We start from the raw sequence: 16,226 nt of genomic DNA on the forward strand, positions 1-16,226 counted from the left end.
GAATATTTGTAATTTTTCTCTCTTGTCTTTCCCGAGAAGAGTAAGAATTTTTCGACTAACTTTCATCTCGTTGTTCGTGCGCGTCGACGACGAGAACCTTCGAAAATCTCGTTCTCCATTTCGCGAGTGTCGGCGAGCATCGTTCATTCTCTCGTCCGTGTTTCGATCATGTACAAAGAAGGGGAGAGAGTGAAAAAGAGAAGGGGGAGGGGGAAAGAAGAAAAAAAAGAATCGGTCGAGGATCGACGTTCATTACGATTCGCGTAATCGTAATTGTCTCGTGGCCGGTCTTAGATCTTAAACGTGTCGCGAATTACGAAAGAGGCAGACGCATGAGAATAATTGTCGTCGAGAGATACAGGTATCCACGGGGTAAAAAGCGTACGCGCCGTTTTCCCGTTTCTAATCTAGTTGGTTGGATCGATGCGCCTTGAAAAAGATCTCCCGAGGGTCGCGCGATAAATTAATGCGCTTTATCGCGGCTTCTTCAGGGTCGTCCTGATTCCAGTTGTCAAAGAGAGCCGCCGTTAATGCGAATACGCGACGCAACGCGACGCGACGCGACGCGACACGACACGATACGACACGACGCGAAGACAGGCTTCTTGTTGGGCCCAGTGTGCTTTATCGTTTCGCCAATGGCGAGAGAACGTTAATCTCGATCGCACACGAGATTTTTTTTCCTTTCTTTCCACGATAGCCGAATCGTATCCATCACCGTCCCTCGGTGGAATTGATCTCGACCGATCGATCAAGGGATCATTGTTTAAAATAATCGTAACGATGACGCTTTGGATTATCGGCTATCGACGTTGCATCGAACCATGTAAAATACGATTACGAAAGTCCTCGTCCGATTTCGATGCTAATCTAATCGGAATCCTAGTACAGACTCGAAAACCTAATTTGCGATCGGTGAATTCCAAGGGTTTGGAATCAATTGATTCGAACGAGTCGATGCTCGCGATGCTCGATACCTGATGATCGAGAAAGATAATTGTCGCCTGTTATCCATCCCTTCCAATTTTTCGTGATTCGTGATTCGTAGATGTGGAGCGACTACCCCACCACTCGAGAATCGAGAGAAGTTAAGAGCTTAGACGATAGATAGTATTACGAAAACGTACTCTTTGATGTTTCGTTGAAATGGTGTTTTTTTTTCTTTCTTTTTTTTCTTTTTTTCGCTTGTATGTGGCATGTAAGTGGAATTGACACAGATTTTTCCAAGGTTTTAACGCGAGACAATTTATCGTTCGATCGATGGAAAAAAGAAGGCCGAACCAAACTATCCACGAGTACAAAGAATACAAATTATATTCGGAATGGCGATCCGTGAATCCGTAAAGTCCGAAAGAGTTACGGATTTCGAGCGATCTTCGCGCGATCGAGCTGCAGAGAAGAGAGAAACACAGACATACAAATGGGTTTGCGATTATCGATCAAAGGAACTCTTTATTGTACGCGCATTATTAAATTGCATATACAATCGCATCCATCCCGAAATATCTCTATACACACGCACATTGCTTCCTCTAATAATACTGTGACGGAGGTGTTACACTTGCTGTGAATATTCAAATTATATATCTACTAATTAAATAGAGGCAACGTTATAAATAAATTATTGGCCCGCTTAATCTACCAATTAAATTAGTTACAATTAGTCGCGCGATTTAAGAACAATTACATTGTCTTTCTCAGCCGTGTTACGTGCTCGTGCGCGCGATCGCTAGTGTTACACGAGCGTTACGTGTCCCGATAATGCGTGCTAAGCGTGAATAGAAATACGATGACCGAATCGGTGTCGACTCGATCTCTCACGGCTAATCTTCGTATCGAGGCCGTTTTCGCGAGTTTGACTCACGCTTCCAATACGTTCGACTCGCTACGTTTCCGTCTTAACAGATCTCTGACTCATTCGCGTTAAGCGTCAATCCGTTTCGATTTCGATTCGTTCCCTTCGATACTCGTTATATCCATCCATCCATCCAATCATCCATCCATCCATCCATCCATCCATCCATCCAACCATCCATTCTTTTACTATTGATTACTAATGTAACGATTCTTGACGATGAGACTTCGATAACGACGACTCGAAGTGGTAATCAGATTGAACTCGGAAATACCGTTCGTACCTTGATCCGATTTAATCCGTGTATCAATTGTTATTTACACGCGATTCTGCTCATGTTCGCTGGGATCAATTCGTCATTTATCGTTTCGATTCATCGATACACGCGAAAATAAAAGATCCTTCCCTTCCCTTCCCCCAATATCCTTCCGGCATTCCCTTTCACTTGCAAACAGTGATCCACTCTTCCACAGTGCAGTTCTGACATTGCACGATGCAACACCAATGAAACTTGCATTTGCACCTCTCGACCCGTCGTTGTCTCACCACGTTGTAACCTCTTCCGCAACACAGGTTGCCGCACCCGTCCCCACCCGAGCTTGTCTTGTTGCATCTACGCCCCGCCGTTCCAGGGATGTCCGCGCTCGGATCTCTCTCGCAAAAATTTGGCGATTTTTGGTAATAGAATAGTTGCTTGGCGAGATCCCGAGGCCTCCTCTTACGCCCGTTCCCGCCCGATCCACCGCGATGTTTCCTCTGCCTCTGCCGATCCGGCCTCCTCCTCCGAGATCCTCTCACTCTGGTCAACGGGGTCACGCTGCCCAGATTGCTTTGCGCCACCAGCACAGCGTTACGAAACCGATCCTTTAGCGTTTTCCCGACTATTCGGAAATCCGGCGCCACTTTCCAGCAAGTCTTGAGCTCGCAGGAACCCGACATACCGTGGCACTTGCATCGCACTTGCATATTGCTCGCCACCGCCTAAAATTTCACCAATCGTTGTCTCGATCGAATAATTCGGAGAACAACAAGGAGAGGATAAGATAAGTAACCAAATAAGTAAGTAAGTAAGTGAAGAATTAAACGACGACGAGGATGACTACGACGAGAAATTGAATCGATGGGAAAAAGAAGAGAGAGAGAGAGAGAGAGAGAAAGGAGAAGAAAAGGAGAAGAAAAAAGAAGGTATACATGCGACGAACGGTTACGAAGACCGTCTTCGGTGCAGCGAGTGCGCGGAGTGGTCAAGAGAGTCGCATGAACAGCGGCTGAAGAGAAAAGGGGGCAATTTCTTTTAAACAAAGAGGTGTCGCGTACAAAACAGTTAATGAGTCTACGACTGGGTGGTCCAGCCCCGGGCTTCGTCTTAATAACGTCGAGGCGAGACCGAGCGTGGAGAGGTGCATGGTGGAGAGGAAAGGACTCGGTTGTATTCTTACTCCTCCTCTCTACCCCTATTCACCGTTTTCTTTTCCGTCTCTCATTCACTCTTTTCTCTCTACTCCGCTCTCTCGCTCCCTTGCTTGCTTTTCTTTCTTCTCTCGCGTTGCTCTAGCACGCGTTGCCGAGCAAGAGTCACCGTTAAAACGCGGAGAATCAGCGGAACCTCGATGGAACGAAGAAAAATACCGAGGGAAGAAGTATATTGTCACGGAATGAAATATTTATCGCAAGACTCGTGCAAGGAGGGAGGAAGGGAGGATGGCGCGCGACAGAGAGAGTGGAGAAGAGGGAGGGAGGGGGGAGGATGAAAGGGAAGATTAATCAAACGGCTTACCAAGCGGCCAGCTTGATTGTTGTGAAGATTGACCGTCGACTGTATATCCCCGGCCCTCTCGCGCGTATCTAGGAACTGTCTCGAGAACTCCATGCCGTAGTCGAGATTGTGCGAGCACCCGCCCCACTTCCATTGCGTGCCCCTGGCCTTGGCAGGCGGCTTACCCTTGTAACTCGACGGGTCGCATCCGCAGGAGAGCAACCGTCCCATGCTGCACGCCCGGGCCACGCTGTGCGCCACCCCGGCTGCGGAAATCGCGAACGCGAACGCAGTCTCCCTGTAGCCTGCAACAAACGTACAATTTTCTTTTTACAACCTCTTTCATCCCTCCTTCCCTAATTTAGAATTACAACTTACAACTCACGCGAATAATCCAAGGCGAATCGAGGCGATCGAGAGAAAATTCGAAATTCGTTCAGCGGCGCTTGGCTCGATGGCGCCTGATTATCTCTCGTACGTTTTCTTCGATCCACGAGTTTTTCGTATATATATGTAGAACGGATGGTACACGAGATCGTACACGATCGGTTAGCAAATTGGTGCTCGTTCCTGGTGACGCAGACGACCCACGGACGACGAGAGGTAATATGAACGGAACGCGACAGCGCGTTTGATCGCGGTTCGTCGCTTCGAGCAGCGATCGAGCGAGGAGAAGGCGAAAACAGCGGGACACCGCGGAGCCGAGCTTCCGTAGAAGGAAGCTTCGGTAGCGAGTCGGACGGATCGTTGGACGACGGATCGGTCGACAGACAGCCATCAGACGAAGTTCAGAGGTAGATTATTCAGCCGTCCGTCAAAACAAAGCGTGGCCATCAGCAGCGGCGGCCGGCGGGCATTCATTGACTGCATGTATAAACGATCTCACGCTGGGGTTCCCGAAGACGCGATGCCAAACTCTGACCACCATCCTCGCGTTTTACGCCAATTTTACGCTCATCTTTTCCCTCTCTCTCTCTCTCTCTCTCTCGCGATCGACGTCAAACGACTCTCGAATCGTCGTCCTCCACCCGTTTGCCACCTCGTTTGTATCTCGCGTACACGTTGGCGTATACGTGGCTATCGTCGTGGGGATCGATCGAACGAAGAATTTAAACTGGTCGAATGGGGTGGGGAAACGCGGATATCGAACGCGTGGCACATGTCTGGTACTCCGGATACACGCAGAGATAGAATTTGGAAATTCGTGCGTGGACGAGCAAAAGAAGGGTTTTAAGGGTTGGTGGAGCGAGTTGGATAAGTGATGCGACGTCAAACGTACTTTTTCTTCTCTACCTCCAAGGCCTCTCGTCTCCTCGAAGCGTCGCTGGAGTCGGATTGACGGATGGTCGATCGTCAAACCGCAATGGTGGCTGTCAACTTACAAACGATACGACACACGACTGCCGGCGAGCATCGGAATACGCGGTCGAAACTGTCCCTTTCTCCTCTCCACTGTTCGACAATGCCCACACATTACTCTACCCCTCCCACCGGGGCCAAGAAAGAGCTACTCCAATCCACGAATACCGGGCGGTATTTGCAGTATTCATGAGAGAGCGAGATACCGGGGAGACGCGCTAAAGGCACATTCGAAAGGATTTGTGGTATTCGTTCTCGACACCCGATGAGCCACTGCCCTGTCGTTACGTCGTCCCCCTTCGACAACCAGCTCTTTTGTTCCTTCCGTTTCGAGACCACGTTCCGAACGCGACGCGCGTCAAGGACCGGCTCAACGCACAAACTGCGTTTGTCTATCCGCGCCATTATCGACCGTTCTCTCTAATTTCGCCTCGAAACCGTCCCGTCCCGTCTCGTTTCGCCGCTCTTCTCGTGAATCGTGGATCGATCGTTCGATCGGTCCTCGGAAACGACGAGTCGACGTCCGTGAAACTCGCATCGCGATTTCGTTTCGAGGTTCTCCGAATGTCTCCTTTTACCACGTTCCGACGAGAAATCGTTCCTCGAGCGACGATCCACGGTGGATCCACGGTGGACGGACGATAGACGGACCGATCGACCGACAGGACGGATCCGTTTCGGTGAACGAGATCGGACAGCCGGTGCTCGATTACGTCGCCTTTCGTCGGCTGTACCGAAACCACGCCGACGTTAAACGGTCGACACTCGGCTCCAAGTACTCGAGGACAGATTTTCTCTCTTTTTTTTCTTTTCTTTCTTTTTTTACCGAGATCGTCGTTCCGATAGAAACGTCTACAACGAGGAACGATCGAGAAAAGGAGAGGGGAAGAGAGAGAGAGAGAGGAGGGGCCCCCCCGTCGAATTCTATTTGGAAGAGGCGGCGGATATCGCGTGCTGTTTCGAAGGATGATAACCTCCTTCGTCCAACGGGCAAGGACCGGCTCACGAGTCGAAAGAGAACGAAAACAGCTCTTTATATGGGATCACGGTGGGAGGGGTGGGTTGAAAGCTTGCGCTTTATACGGCTATTGGCAGCAACTGTTTTATAATGCAGATAACCGTTGGAGGGCTGGAGCTACTGTAACTGGCGTTGCTGTTGCTTCTGGTTCTGGTGCACGGTGGTAAGAGGAGCACAGGGGACTCGTAATAAATCCTCCACGGGGAGTTGTACGTCTCTTCTGTCGGACAGTGGAGAGAAGGGAGGAGAGGAGGTGGAAGGAAGAAGAGGAAACGAAGCTGAGGTGCACAACGGAGGGCCAACGCTGCCTCTTTACTCTTCGGCTCTTGACGCAGGGACGCGGTGACGGATGGCGCGCAGGCCTTGCCCTGCTACCCTATGTCAAGCCCAAATCACTGTTTAGATAACTCAATAGATAGCGTAGCGGGTATACGCGCTCGGTAATGTTTACTCGGGAGCGTGCGCCTTCTTCTTTTACCTCGAGTCCGAGCTACTTTAACGCTTGTCTTAACCCTTCGGTGACCAACTTTATCCATAACTCCATAACCACTGTTGTGACGTTATATTTTTCATAATCGTCTCTCTCTCTCTCTCTATCTATCTATCTCTTTCTTCGCAACGATTAACATCCCAGACGTGAGAAAATTTATACATCGTATCGTTGTTATCCACCTATCATCTTACTTACTTATTCGATATTCTAATCTCGATTCGAATATCTCAGATTTGACAAAAAATCGTTTCAACAAAAAAAGAAAAATCGTTCATTGTTTTCGACGAATACAAAAGCGAACGTCGAGTACACCGTAGGGACTGATAGTAGGTCGCCTTGTGTGGGCCAGGCCCCAGAAGAGAAGAGAAGGGAAGAGAAGAGAAGAGAAGAGAAGGGAAAAGAAGAAAAGAAGGGAAGGGAAGAGAAGAGAAGAGAAGAGAAAGAACAGGACCGTTTCGTGTACATTTCATAATACATTAAGTCGTTTTGCCGGGGTTTAACGAATACGTGGCAAAAGTGAGACGTGGCGAAGGACGGGGCGCGCGTGAGAGCGAGAGGGCGATAAAGTGGAGACGAACCGGAGCCAAGAGAATGGAAGAAGGAGCAACGAGAGGACCGTGTCCGAAAGATTTAACGACGCGCGTTCTCTCCGAGATACGTAGCCAGCACAAATTTGACACGGTGGATTTCTCGAACGACCGCGGGGACCCTCACCTGGCCACCGATGTCGTCCTTAAAAAGCTGGAACCGTTGGTAATGGTGAAGTACGGGCCGTTTCTCGGAAGCTGCTGCCCTCTGACTTCCAAGTCGAACTCGAATCCCTCCCCCCGCCCCCGATCGACCATTCTTCCGAGCGGATAATCGGCGAATCGACCTCCTCCGGATCGCTCTTTCCTCGAAAATCGACCAATCTGTCGGTCGGCCGACCGACCGACCGACCGACCGACCGACAATGAGATAAATAGTACGCGCTACATCCTCCCTGCACTCCCCCCTTCCCCCTCCACCTCCTTTTCCCAAATTCCACACGACGTACGACGTTTGGAATAACTATATGGAGGGAGGGGGGGAGGAGGAGAGAAAAAGTCGTGGAATCGACACCTCTTGGTTGGCCACTTGGCGAGCAAAAAAAAGGTGTACCACCGATCCACGGAGACAGATAACGAAGAAGACAGACGTGGCGGGCACCGAGATCGTGGCTGCGGACGACGATCTTAAGCTTTCAGGTCAGGTGCGCTCGATGTCGCGCTCTCGCGCACTCGTCCGACACGATATATGTTTCCTCTTTCGACGCACGTACGCGCCACGACGAATTTATATGTCACACTGGAATAGGACAGTCGAGGGGGCAATCTCTTTTCTTCTCGTCTCGCCCGGTTTCTTCTCCTGCTCCCGCATGCGTGGATTTGGGACAGGTTCTCGGATCTGGTCGCGGCTAAAAGGCACGCATACACCGTATTCTGATTTAAGGAAGCGCGTCGTCTCTCGCCTACGCCCGGTTCGTCGTCGTCAACGACGTCGTAAAAGATTTCACCTTTTCTCCCGGTTTCCTTACCCCGATCCGCTTCGAAGAGAGTACGAAACACAGGCCGCCTATGTTCGCGGTCGTTTAAACTTCTTTTTTTTTTTCTTTTTTTCCTCTCTTTTCTTTCTCTTTTCTTTTCTCTTTTCTCTTTTCTCTTTTTTCTTTTTTTTTCTTTTTCTTTTTTTTTTTTTCAGGTCGTTCAACGCAACAACTTCTATTTCTATTTCGTTCTATTCACGCGTTCTATTCCCCACCATACTCCTGCCACCTCTTATCTTACCTCTCTGAAGGAGGACGCTGCTCTGCTGCGTCCTGCTGCTAGGCGTCAAGGATGAACAATTCCACCTGTGCCACATGAATTGATGCTGACACTCGGATATCGCCATTTGCAGACCTTTGATCGCGGCCACCGTCACGTCCGGATTTCTGTGGCATAGCTCGCGCTGTTCCTTCGTCATCCCTGGAATACCTTTGCAGACCACGGCATTACCGCTTACCCAATCGTCCACGGAATTGCTCATTAAGCAGGTCGCGCTGCAAATCAAACGGAAATTTACCAATTAAACTTAAAACTCCTTTCCCTCCGTCCACGAGGGAGATCGAGAGTCGGTTTTTCGTGAAAGCGGTCGCGCACGATCGGTTTGAGTGATTCCGCTTCGAGGGAATTCAGCCGAGGACATTCCTCGTACTTATGGCACGCCGCAATCGCCTTTCGATCCCTCCCGTTTCGCACCGTGTGCAGCAACTGCTACCACGTGTTCACCTCCGTTATCGAATTCTCGATCGTGGACGCGGCCGCTTTTGGATTCATCGTTGATTAACTCTCCAACTCTCCCTTTAAAGTAGTGCCAAACGTAAAATTATTGTACAACCGTTTAAGTATAGACCGATAACGATTTCCAAACCAACGGTTCACTGCACCCTGTACGGGCCAATACGGCCGCTTGCATCTCGCGTCATCTGCTTTCCTTTAGACAATTTTACGAGGCGGGGGTCAAAGATGCGATAACTCTCCGAGAGAATCCAGCCAGAGAATATCTTCTTCTCGTTCTTTTCCATCGTTCGCGTTCCACCTTCGCTATCGAGGATCGCTATCCTCTTTCCAACCTTCCTTCCTTCCTTCCTTCCTTCCTTCCTTCCTTCCTTTCTTCATCCTCCGTCCTTTCCGTTCGCGTGGTCGCGATAACGCCACTTCGTATCTCGGAAGAGAAAACGCTCTTAGAGCGTTATCTCGAGAGACGGCTCGAGACTTAATATTAGTAGCCGTGTTACGATGCGTCACACGATGCACGGTGTTAATTAATTTAGGCGACGTTTCGTCGATCGTTTGTCGTCGATATGGATGTCGATCCCCTCGATGCTCTCCTCCGTCGCGACAACGGAAGGAGGGGGAGGGGGTTCGGCGTTTGGTTCGCGTAGCTGGTTTATTTGCTCGTCGACCGACCGAGTCGAGCGGTCAATTTTTTTTGCAAAGGGTTCTCGGGGTCTCTCCGAGTCCGTAAGGATGTCACGGGCGGGTGCAAGATTCTCGGTGGGTCGGTGGTTATCTGCGGGTACAAATTAGTCGACGAGCTTCTCCTAAAGTAAAAGCTGTGTATAGCACCCGCGTGAACGTGGAAAAGAGAGAAACGAGAGAAAAGAGAGGGTATAAAGGTATCTCGAGGACAAAAGAGGAAAAAAGAAAGAGAAAGAAAGAAAGAAAGAAAGAAGAGGAACGTATCCGGAGGATGCCGGCCGGGGAAGGTGGATGGCGATGGTGGTGGTGGTGGTGGTGGCGGTTTGCGAGAAGAAGGTCCTCTCCTCTGCCCGAAGCCTCTTCTTTCTGGGTAGTGTGGGAAAGGTGGAGGAAGAGCGAGATTTTAGGGTCGCAGAGGTTATTGAGGGCTCCCATTACCGATACACCGTTGCATCGCTCTTATCTTTCGCGCTATTGATGATCTACCGAAAGCAGATTAATGATCTTTACTCGACGAAACAAATTACCAAAGACATCGCGTACCTGAGCTTGGCGGAGAGTTCTGACCGAGTCCAGGGATTCCTTCCGTTACATCCTTTCCTCTCCATTACCTTTCCTTCGTTCTTACCTCATTTTTACCCTTCTCTTCTTTGTCTTCCACGCTTTTGTCGCGTGGGAACAACAAATAGACTTTGGCCTTATCTTTCAACCCGTTGAGGCGCGTCACTCGTCACGCCATATAACCGACACAACACGTATCCGGATCGGGGAAATACGCGTATACGTAATAAGGTAAAGAAAGGTTGATCTCGGCTCATATCTTTGGATCGTGTTCTCCGAACTCGTAGGAAATCGTCGAGCAAATCGAAGACGGGAAGTCCTCGTGCTGCATTTTTGCAATGATCCAAGGGGTCGCCGAAGAATCCAAGATGGCGTCGGGGATGCACGTGTTTTATTTAACTTTTTCGCAAAGGAAACAGATGAGAGGGAGAGAGAGGGAGAGAGCGAGAGGGGCACGGAACGGAATTTCGCGTTTAATGGAGGTATACCCGCGGAGAGAGAACTCGTTACGAGTGACTCGCGAGAATTCCTGCGGTAGATATCAAATCGCTTTGCTTCTCTTATTTTCGCGCGAAACGAAGCGAAGGGATCGCTCTTCTGCTCCCTCGGTCGTCTCGTCTCGTCGGTATTTTCGAGGCCGACCGCCGAAGATAGGCGATCGTCGAAAACTCTCGTCTCGGAGTTAATGGAAAAGGAAAAAAAATTGGCGTGGAAGTTGGTGGAAACGAGTTGAAGGAGGAGGATGAAACGTGAATTCTACATACGCGTGGAGTAGGATCGACGGTGGCAGGGGGTGGTAAACGGCCGTGTCCCGCAAACTGGTTTATCGAGCATTACATCATGGGAATTATTCGATGCCGTAATTCAATGCCGCTCCGTAAATACGGTGAAGCTCACGCGTGCCTATATCTACGCGCGTGCATGCGAGCAGCGTGTCGGTGCACGTACGGCCTTGTTCCCGGATGCTGTTTGTAATTATTTACGAGGAGCCGCGTGGGCATCAAGGAGAAGCGTACGTCGGACGGCTCCGTTCTGGTCGGGCCACATCGTATGTACTTACTACGCCTGTGACTACACTTCTATCTCAAAGACACAACATTGTCACAAGATAGTCGAGAATGTTTGTCGTTTCGTGTACCGAGGACGAGCGCGCGAATCGTATTCTTGGAAGTAACCGGCCAAGGAATTTATCGCGATTCCTGGAACCATCCTCCGCGTTTAACTCTGCGTTCCGGAAAACGACCGATTTCCTCCGCTTGCCCGGTTAAAGAATGTTGCTCACGCGAAACGAACCGACCGACACCGGCCCGAGTGCCCCTTTGCCCGAAGAAAGATTCGATTAGAGCGTGCAAGGCGTTCGACACAGAGTGCCAGCCAGATCGAAGAGGTATAATGAAGATCGCAGCGGGATCGTTCGTTGTTCGTGGCACGGAGCACGGTTGAAAGGGGCCTATTTGCACTCCCGTCATTGTACTCGGCTCGGAATCGTCGATGCGACCAGCGTCTCGACGAACCGTCTCTCTCTCTCTCTCTCTCTCTCTCCTCCATTCACAGATTCTTTCCCTAAGAGGTGGAAAAAGAGAAACGAGGAGAGGACGAGTTTAGCGAATTAGAAATTCCCATTGCCACCGAATTCGTGAATTCTTCTTCCTCCTCTTCCCCCCTCCTCCCCCGGAGGAAAGTAAAAATTATACGCGACTGCCCGCGCGTCCAGCGACTACCACTCGCCCTCTTATTCTTCCCCTCGTTTCCTCTCTTCTCCTTTCCTCCTTCGTTCGTTTCCTTTTCTTCGTCCTTCCTTCCTCGTCCGTTGCGACCGATATTATATTTTTCCGCCGTTCGCGCGCGCGCGCGCGCCTCTTCCCTCTTTTCCTTTCGGAGTAAATTTAATTCTGCGACGATGACGACTCGATCGTACGTATATATACCATAAGGGAACGATCACCGCCGCTTCGAACCCGATCGAAACGCTTGTATCTATATTTAAAGTTTAATTTATCTTGTCTTAGCGGTGTACAGTGTCCCCTAGCTTATTGTAAAATAAATAAATATTCAGAATCGAAGAGCGAGACTCAACAAGACACGACGCGACACGAGATATCGAACGTAAACGATTCGATTCGTGGGTCGAACAACACGATGCGGCTGCTGTAATAAAAAATCGAGCGGGATAAGATAAAGGAGGGACGGTGATGATTCGGCGATGATTCGGGGACGGGGGATCGGTACGTACTCGGCCGTACCGATTACTCGCAGTTTAACTTACCGACGATTCTCGAAGAGAATCAGCAACAGGGCGATGGTGGGTCCGATTCTAACGGCGATCCTAGACGGTGGTCCTTCGTAGACGCGTCCTGATCGAGAAGGAGGCATCCTGTCATCGCCCCGAGGACGCGTCTCTTATTCTTTTGCGCGGTTTGCCCACTTTAAAGAAAGAAAAAAAAAAAAAAAAAAAANAAAAAAAAAAGAAGAGAGTCGAGTGCGACCCCTCGTCCAAGGCTGCACACCCCTAGCACCCGAACGGAAGGACCCCTCGCTCGAGAGACGATGCCGTCTCTCCTCCTTTCTTTCTCTCCGTTTCTGTACGGTTTTTTCCCAATCCCTCTCTCCTACTCTCTTCGTCTCCCGTCTCCGGCGCGGTGCCTGTGATCAGCAGCCTGGCACGCGTCGAGGACTCCTCCTCGCCCCGGGCACCGGCGCTTCTGCTTTGACGTTCCGTACGATTCGAGAGCTTCCAGTTTCGCCGCTTCGAAGGGGTCGTTCCGAAAACTACCCCGGGACAATATCCTCGATGACGATCGAACGGTTCGTCGACCGACCACCGTAGATAGTCGGATCCCGTTTTCCCAATCTTTTCTTCCTCTTCCTCTTCCTACTATGTTTCTCTCCTTTCTTCTTATTCTTATTATTTCTTCTATTCTATCTGCCAGATATTGTCGGGAGTAGCTTCTTCTGATCGGTTCTCGAAAAGTCGCCAATCGTTTACTTTCGAATCACCGAGAGATTCGCGTTGGCAACACCTTTGGTTCGCTTCTTCTCGTCTTTGGAGTAAGAATACTGTCGACGTGTCGATCGACACAACTTTGGCGAGTTCGATACTCTCGTCGAATATTTATAATATTTATATTTTATTTAACACTGACACTGCTGCCGTTGCGGTGGTCGCGAATCGTCGCGTAGTAGCACCATTACATAGTCGTTCAGATTGAACAGATGTTCGCTTTGCAACTTCCTTTACCGCGATCGATCTGCCCTTTGCCGGATGGATATTTGACATTCCACGAAACGAGACACACTTCCGGATCCGAATGAGCGGAGACAAGGAACACGTCGAATCCTTTATCCACGACGACCGATCGCGAGAATCCGCGTCGCGACACCCTTTCTCTCCGCGATCGTTGTCGGATATCGTGGCATTTTCTGCTCCTCTCCACCCTTCTAGGTCGGTGATGATGATGATTTTAACGTCTCCGGCGTTTTCGCTCTAGATTCTGCTGGAATGTCTCGGTTCTCGTGCGTCGTCTCGAGAACGTTAAAGAGTCACGTTAAACGTGTCGAAGAAAAAGAAGAGGGGCCCCGACGACGGTTCGTTACTTCCGGTGTGTGTGCGCGTTCACGGCGAAGTGTCAAGCTCAAATAAAAGAAAAGTCGCCCTCCGGGATCTCTTACTCCTCCCACGCACACATCCCCCTCCTTCGGCTCGTGTTCCTCTTCCACCGTTGCTCCGGCTTGCGGTCTCTCTCTTTCTCGCACGCGTACCACCGAGGCTATCGTTTCATCCGTGCAAACAGTCGAATAGCAAACTTCCCGTGGTCGCGTTACGCGCCGACGACACCGACCGCGATGATACCGTGCGCCGCGCGCGTGTCGTCCAAACGATCGTCGCCGTCGCGTCGTGCCGAGTCGAAGCAACGTTCCTTCCGAAGGAATGACGGTGCCGCTCCTTCGAATCGAAAAGGGTCGGAGCTGGCCAGAGAGCTAACGCGAAAAAGAGAGTATTATAGCGGGAAGAGAGCAGAGAGAAGAAAAGAGAGAGAGAGAGAAAGAGAGAAGGAGAAAGAGAGAAGAGAGAGAGAGAGAGAGAGAGGCGAGAAGGGGTGGAAAGGCGCGATGCGCGATGAAAAGGAGAAAGAGGGAGGGAGGGAGAGAGGGAGAGAAAGAGAGAGAGAGAGAGAGAGGAGAAAAAAAGTGGACGAAGGGAAGGAAGAACGCGCGAAGACGGCGAAGGAGATAGCGAGAGAAGGGAAGGAGAGATCGTCGCCGGAAAGAAGAGCGAAACGAAGGGTGAAAGATCGGAGAGATCGAAGAGAGGGAGGAGAATGGGTGTTGCTACTCCGTGATAAACCGAGACCGACCGACCGACCGACCGACCGACCGACCGACGAAAAGGCGAAAGTGCGCGATGGCCGAACAAGATTCGCGAGAAAGAGAGGCACGCAGGGCGGCCACGCACTTCCGTTGTCCCTGCGTTACGATGTTCGTTATCCCGACACGCTACTGCGAGCCGAAGAAGAGATGGACAGAATCTGATGATTCCACCTCCGTTCAAGCCCGACGAGGAGCTGTCAGGGAGATCGGTCTGTCTATGATGAACTCGGTGCGCAGTGCGCGGCTACGGGGGCCCTCCTCGCCCTCCCATAGGGAGAGAAAGGAGAGATAGGGAGCGGGTAGGCACGAAGAAACCAACTACCCCCCCACCATAACCACCACCATCTGGACACGACCACCACTACCGTCGGCCACCACCCTGAGATTCAAACCGAGAGAAGAGGACGCACGATTGCAAGTGAAACTACCGCTAACGGAGATGGAAAGACGCGAGAGACCGAGGGACTGAGATCGACAGAGACGAACCGAGATCGAGCGTGGAGCGTGAACCAGAGATGGACGGAGAGAAGAAACCGAGAAAGAAATAGAGAGAGGCAGAGAGAGAGAGAGAGAGAGAGAGATGGTCAAACGGAGGAGAGAGAGAGAGAGCCCGTAGCCAGCTTCTGCATCTCCCTCTCTTTCCTCCCACTTCCGACCATCTTTTTCCCACCAATTCTCTCTTTCTCTTTCCCTTCCTCCCACTCCCCATCCTCTCTCTCTCTCTCTCTCTCTCTCTCTCTCTCTCTCTCTCTTTCTCTCCCTCTTTCTCCAACGATTGCCTGAAAACGCCTCTTCGTGGACCAACAGGTATTTCGCGTCGACGATCCGATTGTTTTGTTGCACTTTACCACTTCCTCTCTTTTTTTCGTTCGAGGGATCGATCGCGGTCGTTAAAATCGTTTCTTTACCGTGATGACTCACGACGAGTGTTCGTTCGCGACGATTCATCTTCAAACATTCGATCGAACGACCGATGACGTAGTACGTCCCGTTCCTCCTCGCTTCCTCCTCGAAGAAGAAGAAGAAGGAAAAGGAAAAGGAGAAGGAGAAGGAGAAGAAGAAGAAGAAGAAGAAGGAGAAGGAGGAGGAGGAGAAGAAGAAGAAGAAGGAAGAAGAGCGGAAGAAAGAACGGAAGTGAGGAAAGAAGAAAGGGAGGTTGCCCTTGATCACGTGGCAGGAAAAGTAGGAGGAGCGAACTTCCCCTACCTGACATCCCTTGGAGGATGCTCAATCGGTATAATTGAGGTTTATCTCGTTCCCCGACTCTGCTTTCCGCCTACTCAACCCTACCGTTTCCCTCCCGTTCTTCTCTCTCTCTGTCTCTCTCTCTCTCTCTCTCTCTCTCTCTCTCTCTCTCTCTCTCTCTTTTTCGTCTCCGATTCTGCACACGCGCGCAGAATTCCGTTGGACCGGGCAGGGGTTGCGCCGTTCCTTCCTTCGTCTCTAGTTACTTCCTCGACGGAAGTAGAAATGTTCTCGCGGCGGTGAACACGTTCACATCCAGCTCGAATACGAACGAAATTTAACGATGCATCGAGTCCTAAATTCCAACTACGTTACGCACGGTGAGATCGGACAGCCGGGGTACCGCTTCTTCCCTTTCTCCTTCCGAGCGAATCGTCCGCAGCCAATTAGCAAAGCTTTCGATATAACGGTCGACAAACGAGAAGATCCGAGACTCCGTATCGCGATCACAAGGGTAAAATAAGGGAACTCTCGACTCCCCTTTCGATCCGCGCGTATCCGCTCCCATCTTTGACCATTTGTTCGTCCCTCTTCCTTTAACGTTCTCTTCCTTCGATTCGATCGTGTCACCCGACCGCGCACATTTCATG

At 50.5% G+C, this 16,226-nt stretch overlaps 1 protein-coding gene across 1 annotated transcript; it reads right to left on the minus strand.

Moving 5' to 3' along the window:
• Window positions 1-2,296: 2,296 nt before the first annotated feature.
• Window positions 2,297-12,396, minus strand: LOC122718376 (protein Wnt-10b-like). The gene is made up of 4 exons (XM_043943361.1): window positions 12,290-12,396; window positions 8,287-8,540; window positions 3,633-3,916; window positions 2,297-2,836 (listed from the first exon to the last, which is right to left on the minus strand). The coding sequence occupies exons 1-4, from the start codon at window positions 12,394-12,396 to the stop codon at window positions 2,297-2,299; spliced, it is 1,185 nt and encodes a 394-aa protein (XP_043799296.1).
• Between the last annotated feature and the right edge of the window lie 3,830 nt (window positions 12,397-16,226).

The sequence above is a fragment of the Apis laboriosa genome, unplaced genomic scaffold, assembly GCF_014066325.1.
Source record: "Apis laboriosa isolate Shangri-la unplaced genomic scaffold, ASM1406632v1 scaffold62_cov152, whole genome shotgun sequence".
NCBI classification, from domain to species: Eukaryota; Metazoa; Arthropoda; class Insecta; order Hymenoptera; family Apidae; genus Apis; species Apis laboriosa.